Source organism: Micropterus salmoides, unplaced genomic scaffold (assembly GCF_014851395.1).
Source record: "Micropterus salmoides isolate LMB-PRFRI ecotype aquatic unplaced genomic scaffold, ASM1485139v1 Ms_hic_scaffold_7, whole genome shotgun sequence".
Taxonomy (NCBI): Eukaryota; Metazoa; Chordata; class Actinopteri; order Centrarchiformes; family Centrarchidae; genus Micropterus; species Micropterus salmoides.
Genome location: NW_024044459.1, coordinates 23,330,548 through 23,353,642, shown reverse-complemented (window position 1 = coordinate 23,353,642; position 23,095 = coordinate 23,330,548). Strand labels below are relative to the sequence as shown.

The following is a 23,095-nucleotide window of genomic DNA, read 5'->3' as shown; positions in this document are numbered from 1 at the left end:
TGTCCTGCTTTCCTTCTTTCTTGCCATCAGTTCTTGTTTCTCATAATTAATGGGCAACTACTACTATTTCATTTAACAAATGAATGAATAATTTGCTGATGCCACTCTCTTGTCTTTCACTGAAAATGTTATGGATAGATCAGGGCAGTCTTTAAATACTAATGAAAATGGGTTATTACAAGTAGAACAAGATTGAATGCGCCATTAATATGGCTCATACCACTGAAACAGTCCAATTTTACATGAAGAGGTTACCATTGTCCCTCCAGCCCCAAATAATGAACCGCCCATCACTTGTGTCTCAATAGAAATGGCTTTACTCTCTGACCCTCCGGTCCCGACCCGTCTGCCTTCCTTCTCTTGGTTGCCTGTACGCCTGCTTGCTCTCTTATTCCAAAGCTTTCTGTCAACCTGCTAATCTCTTTCCAGAGTTTCCCCAAAACGCAGTACAAACCTCAGGCATCACATTAGATGTACTTTTCAGTGATCTGAAGCAGAATGTGTTTTTAAAACCCAGAATATTCTTAGCTCCTTCTTATCTCCTATTAAAGTCTTAAGAGTAGGGTATAAAAATTATTTAATTAATTGTGAAAAGGCTACTGTAGTTTTTTTTGTTGTTGTTGGTTTTTTTTTTTTTTACAGTAACTGAATTTAAAAGAATTATTTATACAGTGAAGTATTATACTTGTGAATACTGTATTTTTTATATTCAAATTAATAAAAATTTAACTTAATTGAAATGACTTAATTAATTAATTAAAGGTAATTGATAAATTGATTACTTTTAAACCATCCTTCCTGACTAACTTTGTTGCCTGTGCATACTTTTTAATCATGTTTTCAGTGTTAATATTCACCCATCTTTTACAAACATTTGTTGATAATCAATTTTTATTTCCTAGAAATGCATGTATTGCTAAGCACGTTTTCAAAAACAGGCTTGTGGGCTGAATTGTGTTTTTCATCTGGCAATGTCATTTAATTGAATTGGAAGTACTGGGGCATTAATAAATTCAGTATCACAACTCTTCGTTAATAAATGTCTCTGCCCTTTGCTTCCTAGTTTGCATTGCTAAGCCTCAAGCCTTCCTGCTCTGCTATCTGTCTTAAGTGCTCTCTTTTATGGTTTTCGAACTTCACTTCGAAGTCCCTCACCTTCTTCTCTGCCTCTTCCCTTTTTGCACATCTCTTTTTCCCATTTACTCACCAACCACCTGCACCATGTCTCAAAAGAGCAGCTCATCTATCTGTCTTACACAGTGGTAGCCCATCTTTGTATTGCCTGGTTCTTTGATGCTAGAGAGATGGGTTGGGAAAGCTAGAAGTCACTGGAGTTACTGGTGGATTTTTTTTCACACTCCAATGCACCTCATGTTTTGACACAAGGACTCCTGGGTAAAATATTACCGTCACCAACTCCGTCTTGTCTTTTCCTAATTTTTTGTTCTCTTTTGCTTCCCTCTCTCCCCTGCATTCCTTGCATGACTTTTACTTTCCATCTCCTGTTTTCCCAAGTGTTGAGCCTAATGGATTACCCCAGTATATCTCCCCCTTCTAGTCTCTCCTCTCCCTTTTTTCTCTCCATTCAGCACCTCTGTCTCGATCTGCCTACCCCTTCATCTTTCTGGCCCTAATTGTTGACATTGCATGGAAATTCCAAATCTCTCCTATTTCTCCCTCAGTCTCCCTTACCTCCTCATTACCTTACATTTGTCCTTTTCATTCCATTGCTCTCTCTATCTTTCTCTCCCTCTACAAGCTCCCTCTCTCCCTTCCTCTCTCACTTCCTCTCCGTATTTGTTGACATTGTCGGGTTAGCTTTAATGGATCACCCACAGATATCTGCTGCTAGCCTGCACTCCCTGTTTCCTCATCCTCCTCCACCATAATCACTGCCTCCCTAACTCTCTATCTTTCTCTTGCCCCTTCACCATTGCCGTGGAAATACCTTTTCTCTACCCTCTCTTGAGATTGTTCCCCATCCATCTTTCCCTCTCTCCGTCTCTCTCCACTCTTGAATGTTGACATGAGAGGGTGAGTCTAATAGATCACTGTGAAGCATTTGCACCTGTGTTAAATCTCAGAGGTAACACCGTGTGTATGTGTGTGTGTGTTCGTGCATGTGTGCACCCTAGAGGAGCCAATGCAGGCTTTTTGTTCAGCACATCTGTGACCTCCTTTAGTGCTGAGCAACTTCCTTGTTGTGTTTCTCTCCTCTCCTTCATTTCACCTGCTTCTTCTCCCTTTTTTCCTTTCATCCGCTCCTTTCTATCATTTATGAGCTTGCGTGGCAGAAAGGGAAATATTAACTTTGTCGCTTTATTTTCTGTAGTAACAAGTTATTTCATTCTTAAAATGCATGTGTGCTGAATCTTGCAAGTACTGCATTATGATATAACGCAAAGACATGATATTTAGAGTCACATTCAGAAGTGCAAGTCAGAGTAAATAATACTCGTGTATGATATGTGTATGCCATGCATCATTCAGTGTAAGTGTACCAAGGTGCAGTAGAGCAGTAGGTTATAAATAGGCCTCTGTAGGCTTGTCCCAGTCCAACTGGGTGTCCTCCTGTGTCCTAGTTCTGTCTGTGTGGCACACCTCGGAAAGCGGCACTCTGCTTTCCACTCTGCTGCACTTATCTTCTTCTTTCTTCTATATACATGCTTGTTCCTCAATACCCAACTAGATTTTAATTCCTAGTGGTAAACTTTTAAGAATATACACTAAGTCCTAGTTCTTCTCATGTACAAGACCTTTGAGAATTCCCTGCTCTGATTTCAGTAGATAACAGTGTAGCATGTACATATTTTTCCTTATTTTTAATTGTACATCAACATTCATTTTTACAAGCAAATCACAAAGTAGCCACAAATACTGTGTCACATAATATGGATGTACTGTATGTTACTGTGTAATCTTTAGGGTAACCTTTAGTACAAGCCGTGTCTATCTGTCTTTCTTTGTAGATTTATTAAATCGATTTTATGGAGAGATAAAGCAGTAAAAACTCTCTGACAAAGCTGAAACCGACAACTTTAAGTTCAAACTGCTTTTTTATCAAAGGTGTCTTTTAGAACATCAGTGTGGGATGATTGTCGATGGCGACCCAGTTATGTCAGTGTGGTTAATTGGGTCTTTATGTCACTCGCCTGGAACTAGTTAATTAAGCTGTCAGAGCCTCTGAAATCCCATGTTGGCATACACACACAGGGAAAGACACACTGACATCCACACACACGCACACTTCAACCTCTTACATCCTGTATATATGCGTGCACATGTACAGTGACCTTATGTTAACCTGCACAATCTGCCCAGTCTGCCCAGTTCTGGCATGTATTGTATGGTAGTGGGGTCGGTGGCTGTAGCAAATTCCCCACAGTAGCAGTGGGCAGCAGGATTGTCCTAATCACCTCCCATGTGTAGTGAGTTGTGCAGACAGAAACACCAGGACATATGGCCAATTAAGACAGGGATGTGAAATGGCACAGATATACTGTAGGTGACTGAAAATCACACTTCACACAATCAATGTAATTCAGTGGCAAGGCTATAATTAACAACTGTTCCTGACTACTGTGTTGACATCGACATTGTTCTTAAATATAGTCTTGAAACGAATCAATTTCCGTGGCACTCTATTTAATATATTTTTCTGTCTCTTCTGCTTGTCTATAAGATAGTTTAGCTTTGTCCATTTGTTTCTCATGCATAATACCCCCCTGTTATTTGTCTGTTTATCTGCTTATGTCTGTCTGCCTGACTTTTACCCGAGAGAAGGCTTCTCGTCAGTTTGTTTTCTTTTTTTTTGGAAAGACTGCTCAAGTTTGGGACCATGTTGCACGTAAGTCATTTTGTTTACCTGTGTTTGTATCCTATGGATGTTAAAGTGCATGAACTAATACTTAGTGACTAGAATAAAAATGAAGATGGATTTTGTTTGATTTAAAATAAAGGAAGGACTAACAGGAAAGTGCAGATGGAGGATGAGTGTGTTACAGTAGTAGAGGTGGGAGTGAGGTATAGCCCTTGAAGTTGAGAGGACAATTATTCCAGATGTTTTGTTGGCACCATAATGTAGCCATTTGTATTTGTTAGAATGCTACAAATTGGCAGGTATATAGACGCCAAGAAGTGAAGTGAGTAAGAGAAGAGTCACGACAGTGTGGAGGAAGGAGAATCAACACAACCACACAAACAAACACACACACTATCTGCTGTCTGTAATCTCATTGCTTCAACTTGTTTTTCCAAATCAATAGTTGCTACTTTTGTACTTGCAAATTACAGCACTTCAGTAGTAATGTTAACAACCTTGCATATGTAAGAGGACGATTGTTTGCTTCATTCTGTAGAATAGGCTACTTTCACAGATCCATAGATGTGCAGCCAGAATACTGTAGATCTGGGTATCGTATGAAAGCCCTCAAATTAAGTAAGAACTGTGGCGGTTTTGGGGGGGGGGGGCAACGTTGGCCAGTAACACAGACCTTGGACCCCCCCTATGGTCCCCCTGCTGAACGAAAAGTCTAAAGCAGCCCCATTGAAGCAACCTCCATGTGGTCCAGCACATAATCTAATAGATATAACAACAAAAGTAAACTACATGTATAGTGAATGGAAGTCACTAAAGAGTGAGCTATATCGTTTCCTTATCATCATGGTTGAGTTTCACATGCGCTGTACCGATCACTGCCAATCAAGGCTCAACATAACTGACCGACCTGCAGCCTCTCCGCTCCTTTGTGTGTCTGCAGAGCGCCTCCACACACACGTGCACGCACACACACGGATCGAAGTCAGCCAGCTGATCTGCGGGCATTGACAACTACACTGGTTTGTGTATGTACGTGGTACAATAAAGACTTAGCTGGTACAATAAAGCCAATTCTTTACCAACACTCCTGTTTAATAAGCATAAACACGCTCTGCTCAGTCTCAGGTTTTACACAAGCACAGCGCTAGTTCAGATAATAGCTTATTGTTACAAACAAGCTAAAGTGAAAGCTGTCTGTCTTTAGTGACTGTTCAGCTTAGTTTGCCACTTACATTAAAATATGGCACATTATAAACTCAGCTGGTGGAGACAGACCAGCCCTCCTCTCTATCAGCAGCAGCAGAAGGAGAAGGAGGAGAGGAGGGACTGAGCTGTTCATTATTTCTAAACTTCACTCAGTATGTTGATGTCAGGAATATGATTTATTTTACTGACATGTTAGATTTGTTTCCAGTGAGATATTAATGACTTTGCTGTTGTAAATCCTGTTGCTGCTCTAGAAACAACATTTAGTTAATAAAAAATGTTAAATGATTTTTTTAATAATATTTGCAATTATCTAGTAATAAATAGGACTGATAAGAGCATCGATAAAGAACTTAACCAATAAGGATTACCAATACAAGTGTGTCAATAAAATCTTAATGATCCCAACTCATGAGAAAATGTCTGGCTCATCTCTGTGTGCTGGTTTTAAAATCTGGCCCAATTGAATCTGTAATTGAATTGCCCTGGTCTACAGTAATCATAGCAATATATTTTCCTTGCGACGAAATGTACATTAAACTGTATGCAGCATTGTAGACAATATTTTCCCCTTGTACTCCATGTTTCCTTTGGATATTGCTGGAAATTGTTCTGAGTCCCCCTCCTTAAAGGGTAAATTATTATAACAATTTAATAATGTATTACATTTAAACAGCACTTTTCATGCACAAAAAGCGATAACAGTAGCCTACTGGTCCTACCTGGGTGGACATGCAGTCTACCAAAATATGTATCCCACAGATGAAGGCCTTCTATCAAGCATTTAATTTTGTGTATACTTCGCATCAGGACTAATAACAGGAGTGAATATGGAGAAATTTCTATTTTTCAAGCAATTATTTCAACCTGCCATAAAATTTATCCCCCTTTATAATGCACAGATGATGGCCTAAGTATTTAATTTTGTGTATACTTCACATCAGGACTAATAACAGGGGAGAATATGGAGAAGTTTGTTGTTTCCTAACAAAAGTTATAGTGGGATACAAAATACAAACTGGGATCCAGAGAATGTCTAGTACACAAGAGCTTATACTGTTCATTGAGCCTTATTAAGAAGTGTTACATCAAATAATGTTCTGTAACTTCAGCTGAAGTTAACAGGAATGGGTTTTTTGTATAATGTAATTTAATAAAACTATAACTAAGTTACTGAAAAGATCCTGTTACTGAAACAAATGACTGTAACTTACTGAAACATACTAAAACATTACATTATATACTAAACAAGAGATTTTGAAAGCTTGAACATTGCCTTTGTCTCTTTTGTCCTGGATTGAATGTGCCCCTCTGACTAAACACCTGCCACCAGCTTGGCCCCCTTAAGTAACAAAATTGGTCTAGAACCGCCACTGAGTAAGAACACTAGAAGGTCAGTCGGAGAGCACAGACCTCTGCCACGGCCAACCGTCCAGTCTTCTATGATATGCAACCACTATAAATATACCTGGATATATTTCCAAAACTATTGGAATTACAGTATGTTAAAATATGTTTGTGCTGACGCCTTCTCATCTCAGCTGTCGCATTTTATTATGTATTTTGCACAGGTCGGTTGAATTTTACCACAGGCCCTATCTTGCAATGTCAACGAAAGTGAAAAACTTTCCTATATCTGCCCTGTAATGATGATTCACTACAAAATTTAATGGGCTCCTCCTTCCACCAAGTTTCATGTAAATCCAGTCGGTAGTTTTTCCCATAATGCTCCAGCCACTGAAAACATAACCATCTTGGTGGAGGTAATAAAGTGAAAGTTAAGAGAGTGAATAGTCTGAGTAGATTTCAGAGTTCCTATTGCTTTATATAAAGATAGAAACATTAATGGTATTGAACAAATTCAGTGTGACCAGCTGCATCATCCTCTCATTGTGATGTATTCTCAATGAGAAAAACATGACTAAAAAAATTTTCGGCCACTAACTTGGGAAGCGAAGCAAAAACTGTTTCAGTTGTCTTTATACTGTAAAACTTTAATTAGTAGCTGAGTCCCAAACACCCGCTTTACTGGCCTGGTGTGGGTACACACATTTTGACAAATATATGCAGGCCTCGATATGATGCCTGGCCATGTTTTTACAGAAATTCTCTGGATGTATAAAACCTCTAAAAGCCCGCTGGGTCGCTTGCTTTAGCCAGTTCTAAGCTATTGTCAATATGGACATGTTAAACATCGTTAGATCAGTTAGATCTCCACAATTCAATCGTTCAGTTCATTTTACAGAAACACTGAGCACCATAGTCTAATTCTGGCATCAATAGATTTATAAAACAAGAAAGTGTCCTGACCTTTGGAGCGCTCGTTAAGTCCGTAACGTGTCCACCCCTTGATTATTTATATTCCTTTAGTCTGTAAGGGTCCACCGATCAAAGAAATCAAAAACGACTTTTCATAAAAATTTATCCAAGTTGAGAAAAGTCTACTGTCATGTGAAATCGTGTGAAGTCCATTGCTCTCTGTTTCTTGTGCCACACTCCCTGCACCTGATCTTGGGTATGCTTGTTTCCGTTACTTGCCTACAAAATAAAAGGGCCTCAGCCGTCTCTCAGAGCTAGATCAAATGAATGATTTGTAATCAATATGTTATTTGATATAATTATTTTTATACCAGTAATTTTAATACTGGTTGAAGTAAACAGTTATATAGTAGCCTATTTCACACTTTGCTGAGCAAGAGTTTTCCGGCAAAAGGAATTAAAGGCCTGTCCTATATGGACGCCGGTCCCAAATATAGGCAGGTTCAATTCAGTGATTTTAGCAAAAAATAAGCCTGAGCTATCAATCAAAGTTTTACGGTAGTAAAGTATGTACCGCTGCATGTAAGATATTTTTTTTAAACTTTTTATAACTTAGGCTGTACAGCACTGGTCCAGTATGGGAAAACCCAGTTTACAAAAGTTACCATATCACAGAATCACACCAGGATTACTATAAACAATACTTGTTTCTACAGCTCTATTGACAGTTGAGAGCTGTTGTTGAGTATTTCAATACTTGATTAGAAATCAAAGTGCTCCTAAAAAGCATCTCTCATCTCTGATTTAATTAGGTTTTAGGAAGCTAGGAGGAAAAAGACATAAAATCATCTTCCATTTCTACGCAGATGATTTGCAAATCTACCTCCCCATCAAAAGAAAAGATGGTAGTTCTTTAACAAGATAGGTTGACTGTTTTAATAATATTAAAGCCTGGATGGCCTTAAATTTTTTAAACTTCAATGAGAGTAAAACTGAGGTCATGATTTTTAGACCCAGCGGCACCTCTGATGTCTCACAAATAGACCTGGGCACTTTGCAACCTTATGTTAAGTCTGTTGTAACAAACCTGGGAGTTAAAATGGATTGTGATTTTAAAATGGAGAAGCAGATCAATTCTGTTGTGAAAGCAAGTTTCTTTCAGACTTCGAGAGGGTTATACATGCATTTATCACAACACGCCTTGATTATTGTAATGCTCTGTATATAGGTGTTAGCCAGGCCTCCCTCTCTTGTCTACAACTGATTCAAAATGCTGCCACTCGTCTCCTTACTGGAACTCGTAAGCGAGATAATATCAACCCTGTTCTTGCCTCTCTTCACTGGCTCCCTGTTAATTTTAGGATTGATTTTAAGATTCAATTGTTTGTTTTTAAAGCCCATCATTGCCTAGCTGGCATGAGAGCTGTATGTTGTATTTGTCTGGTGTTGTATTTTGTCTATTTATTGTTTCATGTCAGTGTACATCACTTTGGTCAACCTGGTTGTTTTAAATGTGCTTTAGAAATAAAGTCTGATTGATTGATTGATTGAAATGAAAGGATACTTCAGGTATCATGGTAGTATAATTTGGTACATTTAGACACTAAATTTAACTTTAAGTGCTACATTTATTTGATACTGAGGGAAGAAATTGTTTATTTTTCACCATGATGGTTACTCTCCTGTAATTGTATGAAAGAACAAAGTCCTTTTGTTCATCTTATCAAAATGAGCTAATTGTTTTGTCTAATATCAACATACACACACACACGCACACACACACACACACACACACACACACAAATGGTCTTCACCATATTCATGTGCGCTGTTGGATTAAATTTCTATTAGCTTTCCTCGATTGAGTTTGAAGATTGTTGATTAGCCAGTAATGGTCTTTGTTACTGCACTAATGAATAGCTTCATTACTATTCTACTTAGCTACACATCAGGAGGCGGGGTGTGTGTGTGTGTGTGTGTGTGTGTGTGTGTGTTTAGGTGTGTGTGGTATTTGTTGGTATTATCCTCTGATAAACACACACAGACAGTTATAGCCAATTGTCTGGGTTTGTGTCAAGAAAGCTGATGGCAGCAGAAGAGAAAGATGGATGGTCTGCTTTGCCAACACTCATCTCTCATTCTCTCTCTCTCTCTCTTCCCTCCCTCGCTCTGTCTGTGTCTACAACTCTCAATATGTTTTCTCCCACCTGCTCTGTTTCTCCAGTCTCTCAGTTGCTCGACCATGATCTTTTTGCTTAATTCCTCCATCCCCTCCACCTCTTTGTCGTCCTCTGACCCTCTCTCATCTTAACTCTTTCTTTTTGTTTCTTGCCTTTCTGCTTTAATGTCCTCCCTCTGTCCTTCGTATTTATCACTTAGCCGGTTTATTTTCTGCTGACTGGACTCACCGGGCTCTTGAGAACTAGGTTGGCATGTTGCATTTTATGTGTGTGTGCGCATGTGTGTGCCCGTGCATGCATGTGCGTGTGTGGCTTTGTTTATATGCCTACATGAGCATAGGTGCAAATGTGAATGTTTAATAATGGAAACAAGCATGCCAATTATGGCAATGCCTCTCTAGATGCCAGGCAGAGCCAATAAAAATGAGTGTGGCACATCTGGCAGTGGTCTGACGGTTTTGTGTCTTGAGTGTGTGTGCTGATGATGCGTATAGGAGAGTATTGTGATTGGGAGAGGACAGTGAGACAGTGTTTAAGCTGGAGTTTTGCTTCTCCAAAGATCCACTGACACACACATTCCAGATGTTAACAATGCATTGTGTGGACCAGCACATCAAATAAGTTGACTCTGGTCGGTTGTGCATATACGTATACAAGAAACAGCCTTGTGAACGTCTCAGAAACAGTGGATTCACTCATTGGTTCAGCTGTGACACGGGAATTCAGGCCGTCAACTCCCAACATAACATTTTACCAGCATTTTCCTTTGAAGGGGCTGTCACAAAGTAGAATCCAAAATGAAAGAAGCCCTAGTCTTAGCTTATTCAATTTCTTACACTGCTACTTTTGTTTAACAATAAAGTCAGATCATTTTTCAATCATACAATATCCAGTCGTAGCAAATAAAGCATGCCTTATGTTTTTGGTTATGTTTAGCTACTCAAAGCACTTAAGTGTGTTAAGTGTGAAGACATGTTTACTTTTTTTAAACGAAAATCAAGATCTTCCCCAAATATTGACCATGCAGTACAAAAACACTTCCTACAATTGAAAAAAACATTTTGCCACTTCACATAAAACATACTAGGCCCAATTAGTAGTATATCAAGGAAATTTCTAGGAGACAGGGTTGCATAGGTAGACATTAAATTATGGAGGAGAAAACTCAGCGCTTTATTTTTAGATATGAATCAGTGTTCGGCACATCTTGCCTTCTTCAGACTAATTCCTCAGGATTATTCAGACAAAGATTTGCCAAATTGATTCATAAAACTTAAAATAAAACTGATCGCATTGGAGCTGTGAATGTGCAGCTTCCCCGTCTTTACTTAAATAGATAAAAATAAATATTGCAGTGATAATAGCCCTGTGGTCAATTGAAAGAAATAACTTTAGCCGCTCTTTTTGCCCTTGTCTGTCTTGACTATCCCTTCGCTGTCTGTCTCCTCTTGATGTCACCGCAGTGCTCTGTTTAAAGCCACCAGACTCCCTTGACAAAAACAGGGTCAATTTTACCTTGCAGAACAAGGGCATTGCTGGTCTACCGCTGCCTCGATTGGTTAGTTTGTTTGTGCTATTGTGTGACTTTGGTGGGTGGACACCACAGAATAGCAGCTGTCTCTGGTTATTAAAAAAAGGGTCTATCTCTGTAGGGGTTCCTTTCTATAATATTGTCAGACACTTAGTGGTAACAATCTGAGCCTTTCACTGGCAAAAAGAAGCACATTAGTGGGCGTACTCTGACAGTGCGCAATTGCCCAAAAGGATTACGTTGCAAGCCTGTTTTGCTGCTGCTGACTGCAGAGCACTCACTCAATACTGGACCAATTAAAAAAAATAATAAAAAATTGTCTCCATTAGTCACTTTTTTCTACCCTTTAAAACATGCACTGACTCAGTCCCTGCCCACACATAGGTAGAGTAATCACTACAGGAGCTCTTTAACCCACTCATCTGTGTTCTTATAGGGATCCAGATAATAAAGTTAATCAAGGGGATAATCCTCACTGACAAATATACTAACACTTGATTCACAGACACACACACATAGGCTTCCCCACACACATGTGATACAGCGTGATTACCCTGCCTGACTTTGATAGCAGAATCAGATTTTATTTTAACTGGTCTATTTTGTGTTTTCGTCATACTTTTATTGTGCATCTGTGTGTTTATGCCTGCTGCTACTTTTGAAAATGAATGTTGTGATTCAGTGGCAGATTCTATCCACGGACCCTCTATCTCTGTGCTCTTATCAACTCCCATGTGAGACTCTTTGTAGTGGCTCCACAAAGCATGTCATATTTTAGCATTTGTAATAGATATTCTTTGCTTTGTTATCTCACTTCTTGCTCTGTGGTCTGCCATTTGTTTTGCTTTTGCAAGATTTACACTGTTTCTCTTTGTGACATAGTGTGACTATGATGTTCTTGCTCTCAGTAGCAGATATGTGGCAAAGCTTTGCGTCTCAAAACATTTTGTGCTGCTCTCCAGTGCAACAAAAGAGAGCATATATCTCTATATCATGGCCTACTTTTATCTTGCACAGCATGCAACCAAGCCTTTGTTCCACTGCCAAAGAAAGATGCATATCTCAATAAACTGCCTTGATATTACAGAGCAAGACATGGGACATTTGTCCTTAAGTTGTGGGTAAGAAAACATGTGGAAGTAATTACATATTAGAATTCATCACTCCTCATAACACATGGTGTATATTGCAAAATCCAAACACTACAAACAAGTGCGTTATTAAGAACTGAGGACATCCAAACTTTTATCTAGCATTCAGGTGCAGAAGGTTTGAAATATCCCTGTATCCAAATGAATGTCTCAGTCACTGGGTCAACCAGAAAGAAAACATGAATAAAGCGAGTGTGTAATTGATCAGACAAAGCCTCCTCTTTCTAAAGAAAAGAAGAATGGACTTTTCTTGAACCTCTATTAAAATCCTGTTACAGTTGAAACAGAGGGCACGTGTGATCACACGCTGCAAGCATTTGAAGTCCACACAGGCATGTATAATGTCATTATTTCATATCTACAGCATGGCTATAAACCACAGGTTTACTGGTGTTGTTTGCTCTGGGTGTGTGTGTGTGTGTGTGTGTGTGTCTACTGGCGTGTGGATAAAGCGAGAGAGACAGGTGAAGTGGGGGTGAGAGTTAAAATAACAAATACACATTCTCCCCTGGGGTTGGCTTGATCCAATCAGCCACCCTCTGCCATTCACTCACACACACACACACACACACACACACACACACACACACACACACACACACACACACACTCACTCTCTTACACCAGCTGTGGCTAATGATGCTGTGGCAATGGCCGTATATCCACCACATGTGGTCTCTTTGTCTGAGCCCAGCAGAGCACACGTCAGTCTCACAGGCATCATCAACGACTGCTGCTATTTTCAGTGCATCATCACACAAGAGCTCACCACTAAAATGAATAAGCTGCCAGTAAATGCTCTTAGTTGTATATATTTTTTTAGTACTTTTAATGTATTGTTTGGATGACATAACAAACATTTATGATATTGTTGATGTGACAGTTGATTTCACTGATGTGTGTCAATGACCATTGGTTCTAATGGCAAATGAGAAATATTTGCTTTTTATATACTTTGTGCTACTTTTCAACGCATGCACGCACACACAGCTATTTTTTCGTGTGTGTTGCTTGTTTTAGCACTGCAGTAGACATTGCTATAGTAAGCAAGTTATAGGTTAATTGGAAGGGGGCTTCAAATTACTTTTAAAAAAGGTTGACACATTTGTCCTCATTGGTTTTGTTGACTGACAGTAGCGTATTAGTGTTTGCAGTAAAGGAACTAAGAAGCAAAGTAAATGGTTGAATACACGAACTGTGGAGTTTTAACAAAGTATCAAAAAGATTAGAATGGAGATTGTGGAAAGACGATGGATGGACGGACGGACGGTATAACTGTGCAGAGGAGTCTCTGATATTCAATAATCCTTGTATCTTGTTGTTAAGTTGGGATATCAGTAAGAATGTACACCACATATATGTTTGTTACAACTTCTCTTCTGTTATTTCTCCATTTCTCATATTTGTCCTAATGAAGTTCTATCATGACTTGTGCACTGTTCCCCCTATTGTATCAGTCTCAAACAATTCAAATTAAGTTTGATTTCATTTAATGTAAACACAACCACAACACACAGACAGAAAACTATAATCAGCTTTTTCTGAGTCGTATTTTACTGTGTTTTTGACCACTTATTTAACTTATGTGTTCATCTCTGGTCTTTTATCTTTCACAGATGAAACACTAGTATTTACACCTTTCTATCTTTCTCAATTTCCTCTCTGACTTTTCCCATCCTTTAAAGCTCACACACACACACACACACACACACTCTCTCTCTCTCTCTCTCTCTCTCTCTCTCTCTCTCTCTCTCTCTCTCTCTCTCTCTCTTGCTATCTCTCTTCCAATCTTTCAAGCTTTAAAGCGTGCACTTATCCATTCGCATAAATTATGAACTACAGTCATTATCCGCTTCATCAATTTAGACTCACAGGTTACTTGAATAGTTCACTCATCTGAGAAGTTGTGATGAAGCAGTATATTATGGGTATTATTAGTATTTGATTACTCTGAACAAGACACTCCTTTACTATAAGCCACTACAGAAGGTAGCTGTCTTTTCCTCTTCTACCACACACACACACACACATATTAGGGTTACAAGATTGGATTTATTCATGCATTTTGTAAAGATTTATTTAAAGCTTCTTTCTTTTCACATTTTTATTTACAGCATTTACAGAGATTGACAGTCAAATCAGGCTCCTTCTATCGAAGCAACAAATCTTCGACTATTCGGGGTCACCCTTAGTGCCATCACATCAGTTTTCCAGGGACTCCAGGGACATGACGTAGAGTTAACTATTTTCTCTAGTGTTGGCCACTGTGGTCCCCAAACCAAACCAACAGATAACTTGTGGAAATGTGGGGGTGGAAGGTTGTGGCTGCCCAACTGGTACTGGCTAGGTAAAGCTTACAAAGAGGAAACACTAACACTTTACACTAACTGACTTACATTGACATTAAAATAGTTGAATACAGTCAGGGACACCTGCTGTCCCTCAGCGTCCTTAGGCAGCTTGAAGGGATAGTTCACTTGGGATCATTTTTTCGTTTTTCAGCAGTCTTATCCAATTTAACTGGTGTTGGCGCAGTGGATAAGACGCATGGCTTTGGTGTGAGAGATCTGGGTTCAACTCCCCATTGTGACCCATCCACTGCTGTGTCCCTGAGCGAGACGCTTAACCCCTAGTTGCTCCAGAGGTGTTTGACCTCTGACATATATAGCAATTGTAAGTTGCTTTGGATAAAACCGTCAGGTAAATGTAACTTGTTTTATCTTTCAATATCCCCTGCGTTGGTGGTTCAGCACAAGCTTACAGGTATTTTATCATGCTGCTTTGATCATCAAATGGCAAATTCAATTTGGGGGTGAGACTCTTGCTGATGACTTTAGGCCTTGAACATTCAGTTAAGTCAATAGGAAAACCTTTCTCATAGTTGATTCTATTTTATTTTTCTTCAGTCCTGATGAGGGAAAGGCATTTAGCTTCCTGTCAACATATGTGCACCATGTATATTATACTGAACTAAAGGAGTCTGAATTAATTTTATTTAATATAAGTGAGAAGCCAAGACAGTCAAGTTAAACTTATAGAAAATAAAACGGTGAAAAAACATGTAAAAGTACATTTTTTCAGACTACAAATTAGTAAAAAATAAATAAGTTATTGTCATCACGTCTAATAACTGCTGCAGCCACAATATGTGCCGCTGATTTAAGTACAGAGTGCAACAAATATTAACAACAATATTGCATTGAACTCTGTGTTTGAGTTTGTCTGTGTGCTGTTTTTCTCTGTGACCACAGTACAGCTTATTTAACTAACAAGACTAAATAAAAATCCATATAACATGCATTGCATTTGCTTTTGTAAGTGAGAGAGCACCAACATTATTTTGCAGTACAAGGATAAACTCCTTGCCTGACCATTTGCACTGCATAAATAAAAATATGTTTCTGTTTTTTTGTCTTTGCTTTTTTTCTCCAATATAACCTTTACTTTGTAATAGAAACTGAAAGGTCACACAGCATCTCACTTAAGATTTGAGAATCCAGCGCTGCAATGAGCCCCATGGCCAAAGAGCACTGGCGAATCTCTAAAGATCAGAGAGGGAAGCAGGTAGAGTAACAGGGAGAGAGAGAGAAGAATGACAGCCGAGCTTGAGAAGGTAGTAAAATGCAGAATAACACTGAATTTCTTCTTTTCTGCATCTGAGATTTCCATTTCCTAATGCGAAGGGAGGAGGAAATTAAACAACGTGAATTAAACAACGCGGCTCGGACATTTATGTGCCTGCCATAAAGCTTGGACAGGCTGAATTTATGAGGGTTTGGACCAGTAAATACAGCACTCAGGAAATGTGATTAGGCTCATAAATAGGATAGTTTCCCGCTGTCCCACCCTTTACCCAAAGCACCTTGGGAAAGCATATGTTCAGGACATTTTCCTCCATTTTTACACTGCCCCCCGGGGGTTCCATATTGTGAAGTGCCCACTGTAGATGGTCTTTACTATTACAGCTATATGATTTTTGTGACTTGATGCATAAACATCTTCCTGTAGGAAGCGTTTCATTATTCATAATTATTTTTACATCCGACCCCAGAAAGTACACACTAGATTTATTTGCTTGTAAATTTTTACATTTGATTTCTGTAACATGTTATGTATGAGAATAGTTTGTTGCAAAAACAAACTGAAGTTTGTTTTGAGGCAAACACTCCTTGTTCACCATAAAATCAGATTAGACATTGGCTCTATAGTGTCATTACACAAAAACGCAATTCACTGTTATCATCTTGCGTTAGCTACATTTTCTACATCTTTTCTCTTTATATATCAGAGGTGTAGAGAAACATTTATATCTGACCTAATTTCTCCTCTCTCTGTCTCCCAGGTGGAGTGGTTGAAGAATGAAGAGATAATTGACCCAGCAGAGGACAGAAACTTCTACATCACCATCGACCACAATCTGATCATCAAACAGGCGCGTCTGTCTGACACGGCCAACTACACATGTGTGGCTAAGAACATAGTGGCCAAAAGACGGAGCACCACAGCAACTGTCATTGTTTATGGTAAGTTTGCATGCTCGCGGCTTGCTGACAATCTTGTCACTAAAGCTATAATTATTTTGATTATCTGTTTTAGTGACTAGAATTTTAAGATATGACGCCTTTATAGAAACTACCGTACAATGTCTCTGATTGGCCAAGCCAGCCCCCATCTGCCACATGAAATTAGCTCTACCGCCATGCCAACCCTCTCTCTTTGTGATTGGCCTGATATTCTCACATCACCCCTGACCTCACCCAATTAAAATCCACCAATCACAACTTCAGTTTTAAATTAGAGCATTTGGGCTTTCCAAATGTCTGAGCCTTCAGCCAAACCTGAGTCCCACCACCAAATAAATTGTGCAGCATATGGGATGATAACAGCTGCGAAAAACAACAGAAAATAACTCTGAATAGCTCTGTTCCGAGTGGTGTTAGTTTGTCTTTCAGGCAGTGCCCTTCTCTTGCTGTTTTAACTAAAAACTGAGAAGAAAAAATGTGAAGGAAAAATGCCTCATATGCCTTGTCTCACTTTCCCTTTTTTTTTCTCTTTTTACCAAATGTCAGCCTGACATGAGAAGACAGGAAACATTTTGAGGAGAAACAATGTATAGCAGAGCACTCACACACATACCTACACACAGTGTTTCTCTCAAATGTAACACCGAGTCTATTCACTAGGAGGAGTGTTTCAATCAAAAATAACTGTGCATGTGTGCGTGTTCGATACAGACAGCGAGAGATGGAGTGGTTTGACACTGATGTATCCTTACAGAAATAGATTGTTCAATCTGTGGTTCAATCTTCTCGGCTCCACAAGGGCCCTGCTGACACTGTTGACAAGGTGAAATAGTCGCAGAAAAAACAGAGGAACATAAGGGGGAAAATGGAACAGCTATAGATGGATGGGGAGGCAGGTGAGGAGAAAGGAGAGGCAGAGGAGAACAACAGAGTGGGAGAAAGCAGGTGAGTGCATAAGGGAGAAAAAAGAGTTGAACAACCTAACAACGCAGATGACAAAAGTGACTGTACGTGATTTTAACGGTTACTTTCTCTTTGATGATTCATTTCTAATTGGGCGTTGGGAAATGAGTGTGGGTAATGTCCAGTGGGCTGAGACAGAGCTGCTGCGATGCAGCAGAGGAATTTCACCCCACCACACCTCTCTGGATGTCAGCACTCTCCCTGGGTGTCCTTGTGACTCATTCTAACTTTATACGTAATTTCTCTCTTCTGTCTGTCTCCCATCTGCCCTTATCTTTGTCTGCACTATGCTGCCACATTTTCCTTATGATAAACAACAATAATACAAAATAATGAAGCAACAATCAAATCTAAATGATTTGAAATGACGGAAATCTAGTATGGGTACAAAAAATTTAAAGAGACAATATGGGGATTAGGGGGTGGGGGGTGATGCAAACAGACTTTGAAAACACACATGTTATTTTAGCTACTGAGGATTCGCAAAAACCCAGAACCATGATCCGCCCTATAATAGTTCTTTTTTTTTCTTCCTGTGCTCTCTCCAGAGCAAGTTCAGGGTTAAGTAATTTGCAAGCAACATGACAGCATGTGAACACAGTGGGGAAAAAGTGTTTCTACAGTAGCAGCAGGGTAATCGAAAGGTTGCACAAGACTGTGTGTGTGTGTGGTTTTGGTGTGCAGGAAAATCCAGCTGTTCTCACTAAACTTCAACAACTCAGCCTCCAGCTATGTGCAAAACACGCACTGACTCCATCAAGAAAAATAGTTCAATAACAGCAAACAACACAATCAGATTTTAATGCACCCTGTGCCATTTAATTGCTTCATCACAGACCTATTTTGTATAAACATTACAAAATGTGAGGCTTTCCCATTAGTATGTCTACCACAGATGGTTGTCCGGTTCATTTGAAAATACTGTCCCTCAGAGGCAAAGACAATTAGAAAGAGTTGAAATACACAGTGGTATTTATCAATATATTTACAAAGTAAAAGGACCAGTTATTGTACTGTGGCTGTCAGTCTTAATGGCTTCTGGAATAAACGTCCTTCTATTTGCTATACAGACGATCTAAAACACATTCCTGATGGCATTAGCTTAAAGTAGTCATAGAGGACATGTGTGAGTGTGCTGTGCAAGGGGTCTTTGTGTTCAGCCAGTAATTTTTAGAGCTGATGTTAACAACACTTTTTTTTGACAAAGGGATTTAAACAATCAAATAAATGGAAAAAGTTGAAATACTTTCAATGAAAGAGGAACAAATGCATTTACAAAGTTATTGATCTCTGTTGCCATAGTGAACGGTGGTTGGTCGACATGGACGGAGTGGTCAGTGTGTAACAGCCGTTGTGGAAGGGGCTTCCAGAAACGAACCCGCAGCTGCACAAACCCTGCCCCTCTCAACGGAGGACTGCCTTGTGATGGACAGGCCATACAAAAACTGCCCTGTACCACACTGTGCACCGGTATGTCTGTTCTAGTCTGATGTATTCTAGTCCAATTTTATCCAATATTTTTTTAGTTTAGTTTGTTTTTGTATCTTCTACTGTACCCAATTTTTGATTGAATTCATTTGAATCATGAACAAATTAGCACTTCATTTTTCTATTAAGATATTTATTTTGTTGAGGAAAAGGGACTGAAAAAAGTTTTTACTAATCACATTTTTTGAAAAAAGCTTTTTTCATAATAGTTTTGAATGTTCTACCTCAGACTTGTGAAGTGGTCCACTGTTTGGCATCAAGTGTTTGTCACGTTCTGACCATACAGAAAAGTTTAATAATTAAGCATCTTGTTTCTTCAATTTTCACTCAGGAGCAAAAATCTGCCTTTAAACTTGAACAAAATAATGATTTGACATTGACTGTGATAATAATCGATACCGAATGGTCTGAAATTTTTTGGGGGCTGGGCGATATGGCCAAAAATGTTTTTTGACCATATCGCCCAGCCCCCAAATGTGTGTACCTACCACTTCACTATCTACAGTGTACTATATAATTATATTCTTTGTGCTATTTTACTTTTTTTTTCTAGCTACGCGTTTCTAGCTGTTCTTAGCTTCTGCTTTATTCCACTTCTTTTCTTGTTTGGTACTTTTCCACCCTACATATAATACACTTAAGTGGGTTTGGAACCAATTTGAGGACATTGTCCTTGGTCTCATATCTGTTCTTGTCGTTTCTTATTCTGGCTCTTTTCCCCATCCTTTCCTTCTAGTGGACGGTGTGTGGACAGAATGGAGTAAGTGGTCGGCCTGTGGGACAGAGTGTACCCAGTGGAGGAGGAGGGAGTGCAACAACCCAGCACCTAAAAATGGAGGAAAGGACTGCGAGGGGATGGTTCTCCAGTCTCAGAACTGTACAGACGGACTCTGTATGCAAAGTGAGTTGATGTAACTGAAGAAGCATTGACATATCACTTCTAAAGGCACTGAAGTTGTGTTATATATCATGCCTAACCATGAAAAATGTGTATGCCAATTCGAACAAATGGCTTGCAGTGTCTGCTTCAGATGACAATTGATTTGAAAGTTAACTGACTCCAGATAGACAGGCCATTGGGGTGGCGATACATGGTCGGATTTTCTGAGCCATAGTGAGTGAAGTGTAACATGACATTTAAATGGGTTTATTTACTAATTCATATTGAGAAATGCGTAACTAAATATTGTATAAACAGAACTAACCATTAAAATATATTGTTCCTGAAGATGTTAGGAAATCAGTCTTGAATTTAAAAGTGTTGCCTTTATTCACTACTCTGTGTTGCGGTTGTTTGGCAGTGTTCCTCTTCTTGCTCCCGTCCTTGTCATTTCTCGCATCTTTCTTTACATTCTTCTTTACAATGTTACTGTCGTTCAGTGTTGGTGTCTGGTCAGTTCTCTCATCTTGCTCTCTTCTCCTCTTGCAACCCCGGCTACTCTTTACATTAAGTCTTATCCTCATTTGATTTTTATTTCTTTCCTTTTTGTCTCAGTCCCTCTGGTTTTATGCCTTTTTTCCAGAAGCCTAAAACACACACACACACACACACTAGTGATTTCTGACACCAGTAAATAATAAAATTGGTCAATTTCAAAACCACATGGAAAATGTGGGCTGATTCATAATGCCACAAACATAGCAGCAACAGCTTTTCCAAGGTGGTGGCAATTACATTTGTTGACTTGTAGGTATAGTGCTTGCTACTCCCTGTGCTCAGAGTAATTGGCAGACAAGCATCTGACGTGAAGGTGGGCGGGGGAGACAGAAAGAGAGAAACTGTCAAGAGTTTTGACGAGAGAAAAGGTAAACAAGTCTTGAAACAAGTGCACATACTGTACACACTCATGCTTTGCCATTGCCATTTATTCTCATTAGTCTTTCTTTTCACACATGGCAGCCATTGAGAGAATTTTCCTCAATTGCTAGAATTATTTTTGAGAATCCGATCATCTGTGTTTGTCTTAAGAGGTTCCATAAAGAGCAATACTGTAAGTAACATTTTTCGAAATTGACCTGACCTGATGATACAAAACAAATACTGTAATGGCAAATACATTCAATCAGTGTGAATAGTTATGCCCCTCTGTTCCCAGGATTTACTTTTGTGCAACAAATTATATGAAAGAGCTTTTATGTACTACATGATGATCCTGGTACATGGACTAAAATTGACTTTGGGATCTTTTTAGAGAATATATACTATTGCTGCATAAACTCTGCATAGTCTCATCATCCTATTGATTGTATGATCCTAGATTGTTTTTGGGATGTAAACTCCGGTTTATTGCTGCCTATTGTAGCTTGGGCTCTTAAAAAATTATTTAGAATCTCAAAGAGGCATTGCTGGTCAAATAAGGGTTAAATAAATAAAATGGTCACAAGCATGCAGTCAGGAGTGTTGTTCAGGATAAATGTACTTATCAGTGAGCATAAAGCCTTCAGCATAGTGAGCCATTACTTGTTTGAGGGACTTCTCTCTGCATCTAGAGGGGAGTGGATAGTAGTGATCATTTAATAGATGGTCTATGTCATGAGCAACGGAACAATATTATATAATCCATCAAAAAGCTTTGCCTGTAGACACATTATTGACAGAACTTACTGTATATGTAGAGCCCTTCCCCCTCCTTATGCAATGAATTATATACTGTGTCTCTGGTCCATCAAAAGGATTCCCTGAGGCCCAGGTATGGCCACAGAATCTCTGATAAAACCTAGAGAGGTATAGATTTAGGCTAATTTCCCCTGATTGATTTCCTGTCTTTAAAATGACTCCACAGACGTGGTTTTATGTCAGCACTAATGTTTCAGCTGTTTCCTGTAGCATTTACCGGAATCCATGAACTGTGTGTGTGTGTGTGTGTGTGTTTGTGTGTGTCTAGGTGTGCGTGTGGTTGTTAAAGGGGGTTTCTGCATGCAAAGCATTTTATAGGTAGAGTATATTTGAAGGGCTTGAAGTGATTCCTGTATCATTCTTCCATTTTTCCAGATTTATGAATGATGGGTCTTTTAAAATGTGGTCTTTAGACAGAACATGGTTCATTGGGGCTGGTATCCAATTGGGCAGTTACACTAAAATGTTTAAGCAATCAATTCAATTGAATTCATTGGCATGGGAAATAGATGTTAACATTGCCAAAGCAAGTGTGAATGAATGATACAATGGACAGCATATGTAAAGCACAAAATTGTTTCCTCATTTAGCTTAGAAAACAGATTTTTGCTTGAAACTAAGTGTTGTTGGCACAACTCCAGATACAAACTACAATTTTAGTTCCTGCTTTGTTTATATTGAACATGTCTGTCTTTCACGTTTTAAACACCAGATCTTCAGATTCTGTTCATCAGTGGTTAGCTGCTGGTATTAAAATTAGTAACTTTTAGGGTTTTGAATTAACTGATAACGCCCTGTCGCTGTAGAGGGGGAGTTAATGTTTTAGATAGTGCTCCGTAATTGACTTTATGCTCAAAAAGCACTTCGCTCTACTCGCCCTCTTTCTCTATCTCTCTCTCCGCTAACCCCTCCCACCTCTCTATTCAGCTCTTCCACCATCTCTCGCTGCCCTTTTTTCTAAAGTTGTCCTGTTAAATCCTGAGAGGTAGAAATCCATTCGACCTCACTTCTGCCCCGCTTGGAGTGCCTCCCCTCTCTTTGTGTTTATGTGTTTATCTGAGAGTTATATCAGTACGAGTCTGTGTGTGTGTGTGTGTGTGTGTGTGTGTTCTTGTGACAGAAGTTGTAGGTCTTTCAAGTTTTTTTGTTTGTGTTGTTTTATGTCTTTTGGCCTGTTGACATTTTTCTGACACATCGATCAGGATTCTTGGAACAGATTCACTCAGAGCTCCACCGTGTCATCCTTGAGAGCATGACATTTCACTCACTACCTACTCTATGTGTATGTGTGTGCGTGCAACATAACAGTACCTTCAGAGCAAATAAAATCTGCTGTGTGGTCTCTAAAACCACAGTA

The 23,095-nt window shown here is 39.2% G+C and overlaps 1 protein-coding gene across 2 annotated transcripts in view; it reads left to right on the top strand.

Annotated features, from left to right (window-relative positions):
* The window catches only part of si:ch73-72b7.1 (netrin receptor UNC5C), a 206,995-nt gene that overhangs the window by 144,078 nt on the left and 39,822 nt on the right, over positions 1–23,095 (top strand). For both annotated transcript variants that reach the window (XM_038702904.1, XM_038702903.1), the window contains exons 5-7: positions 16,490–16,670; positions 18,936–19,103; positions 19,858–20,022. In XM_038702904.1, the coding sequence (XP_038558832.1) occupies positions 16,490–16,670; positions 18,936–19,103; positions 19,858–20,022 (514 nt within the window). The remainder of the gene's footprint in view (positions 1–16,489; positions 16,671–18,935; positions 19,104–19,857; positions 20,023–23,095) is intronic.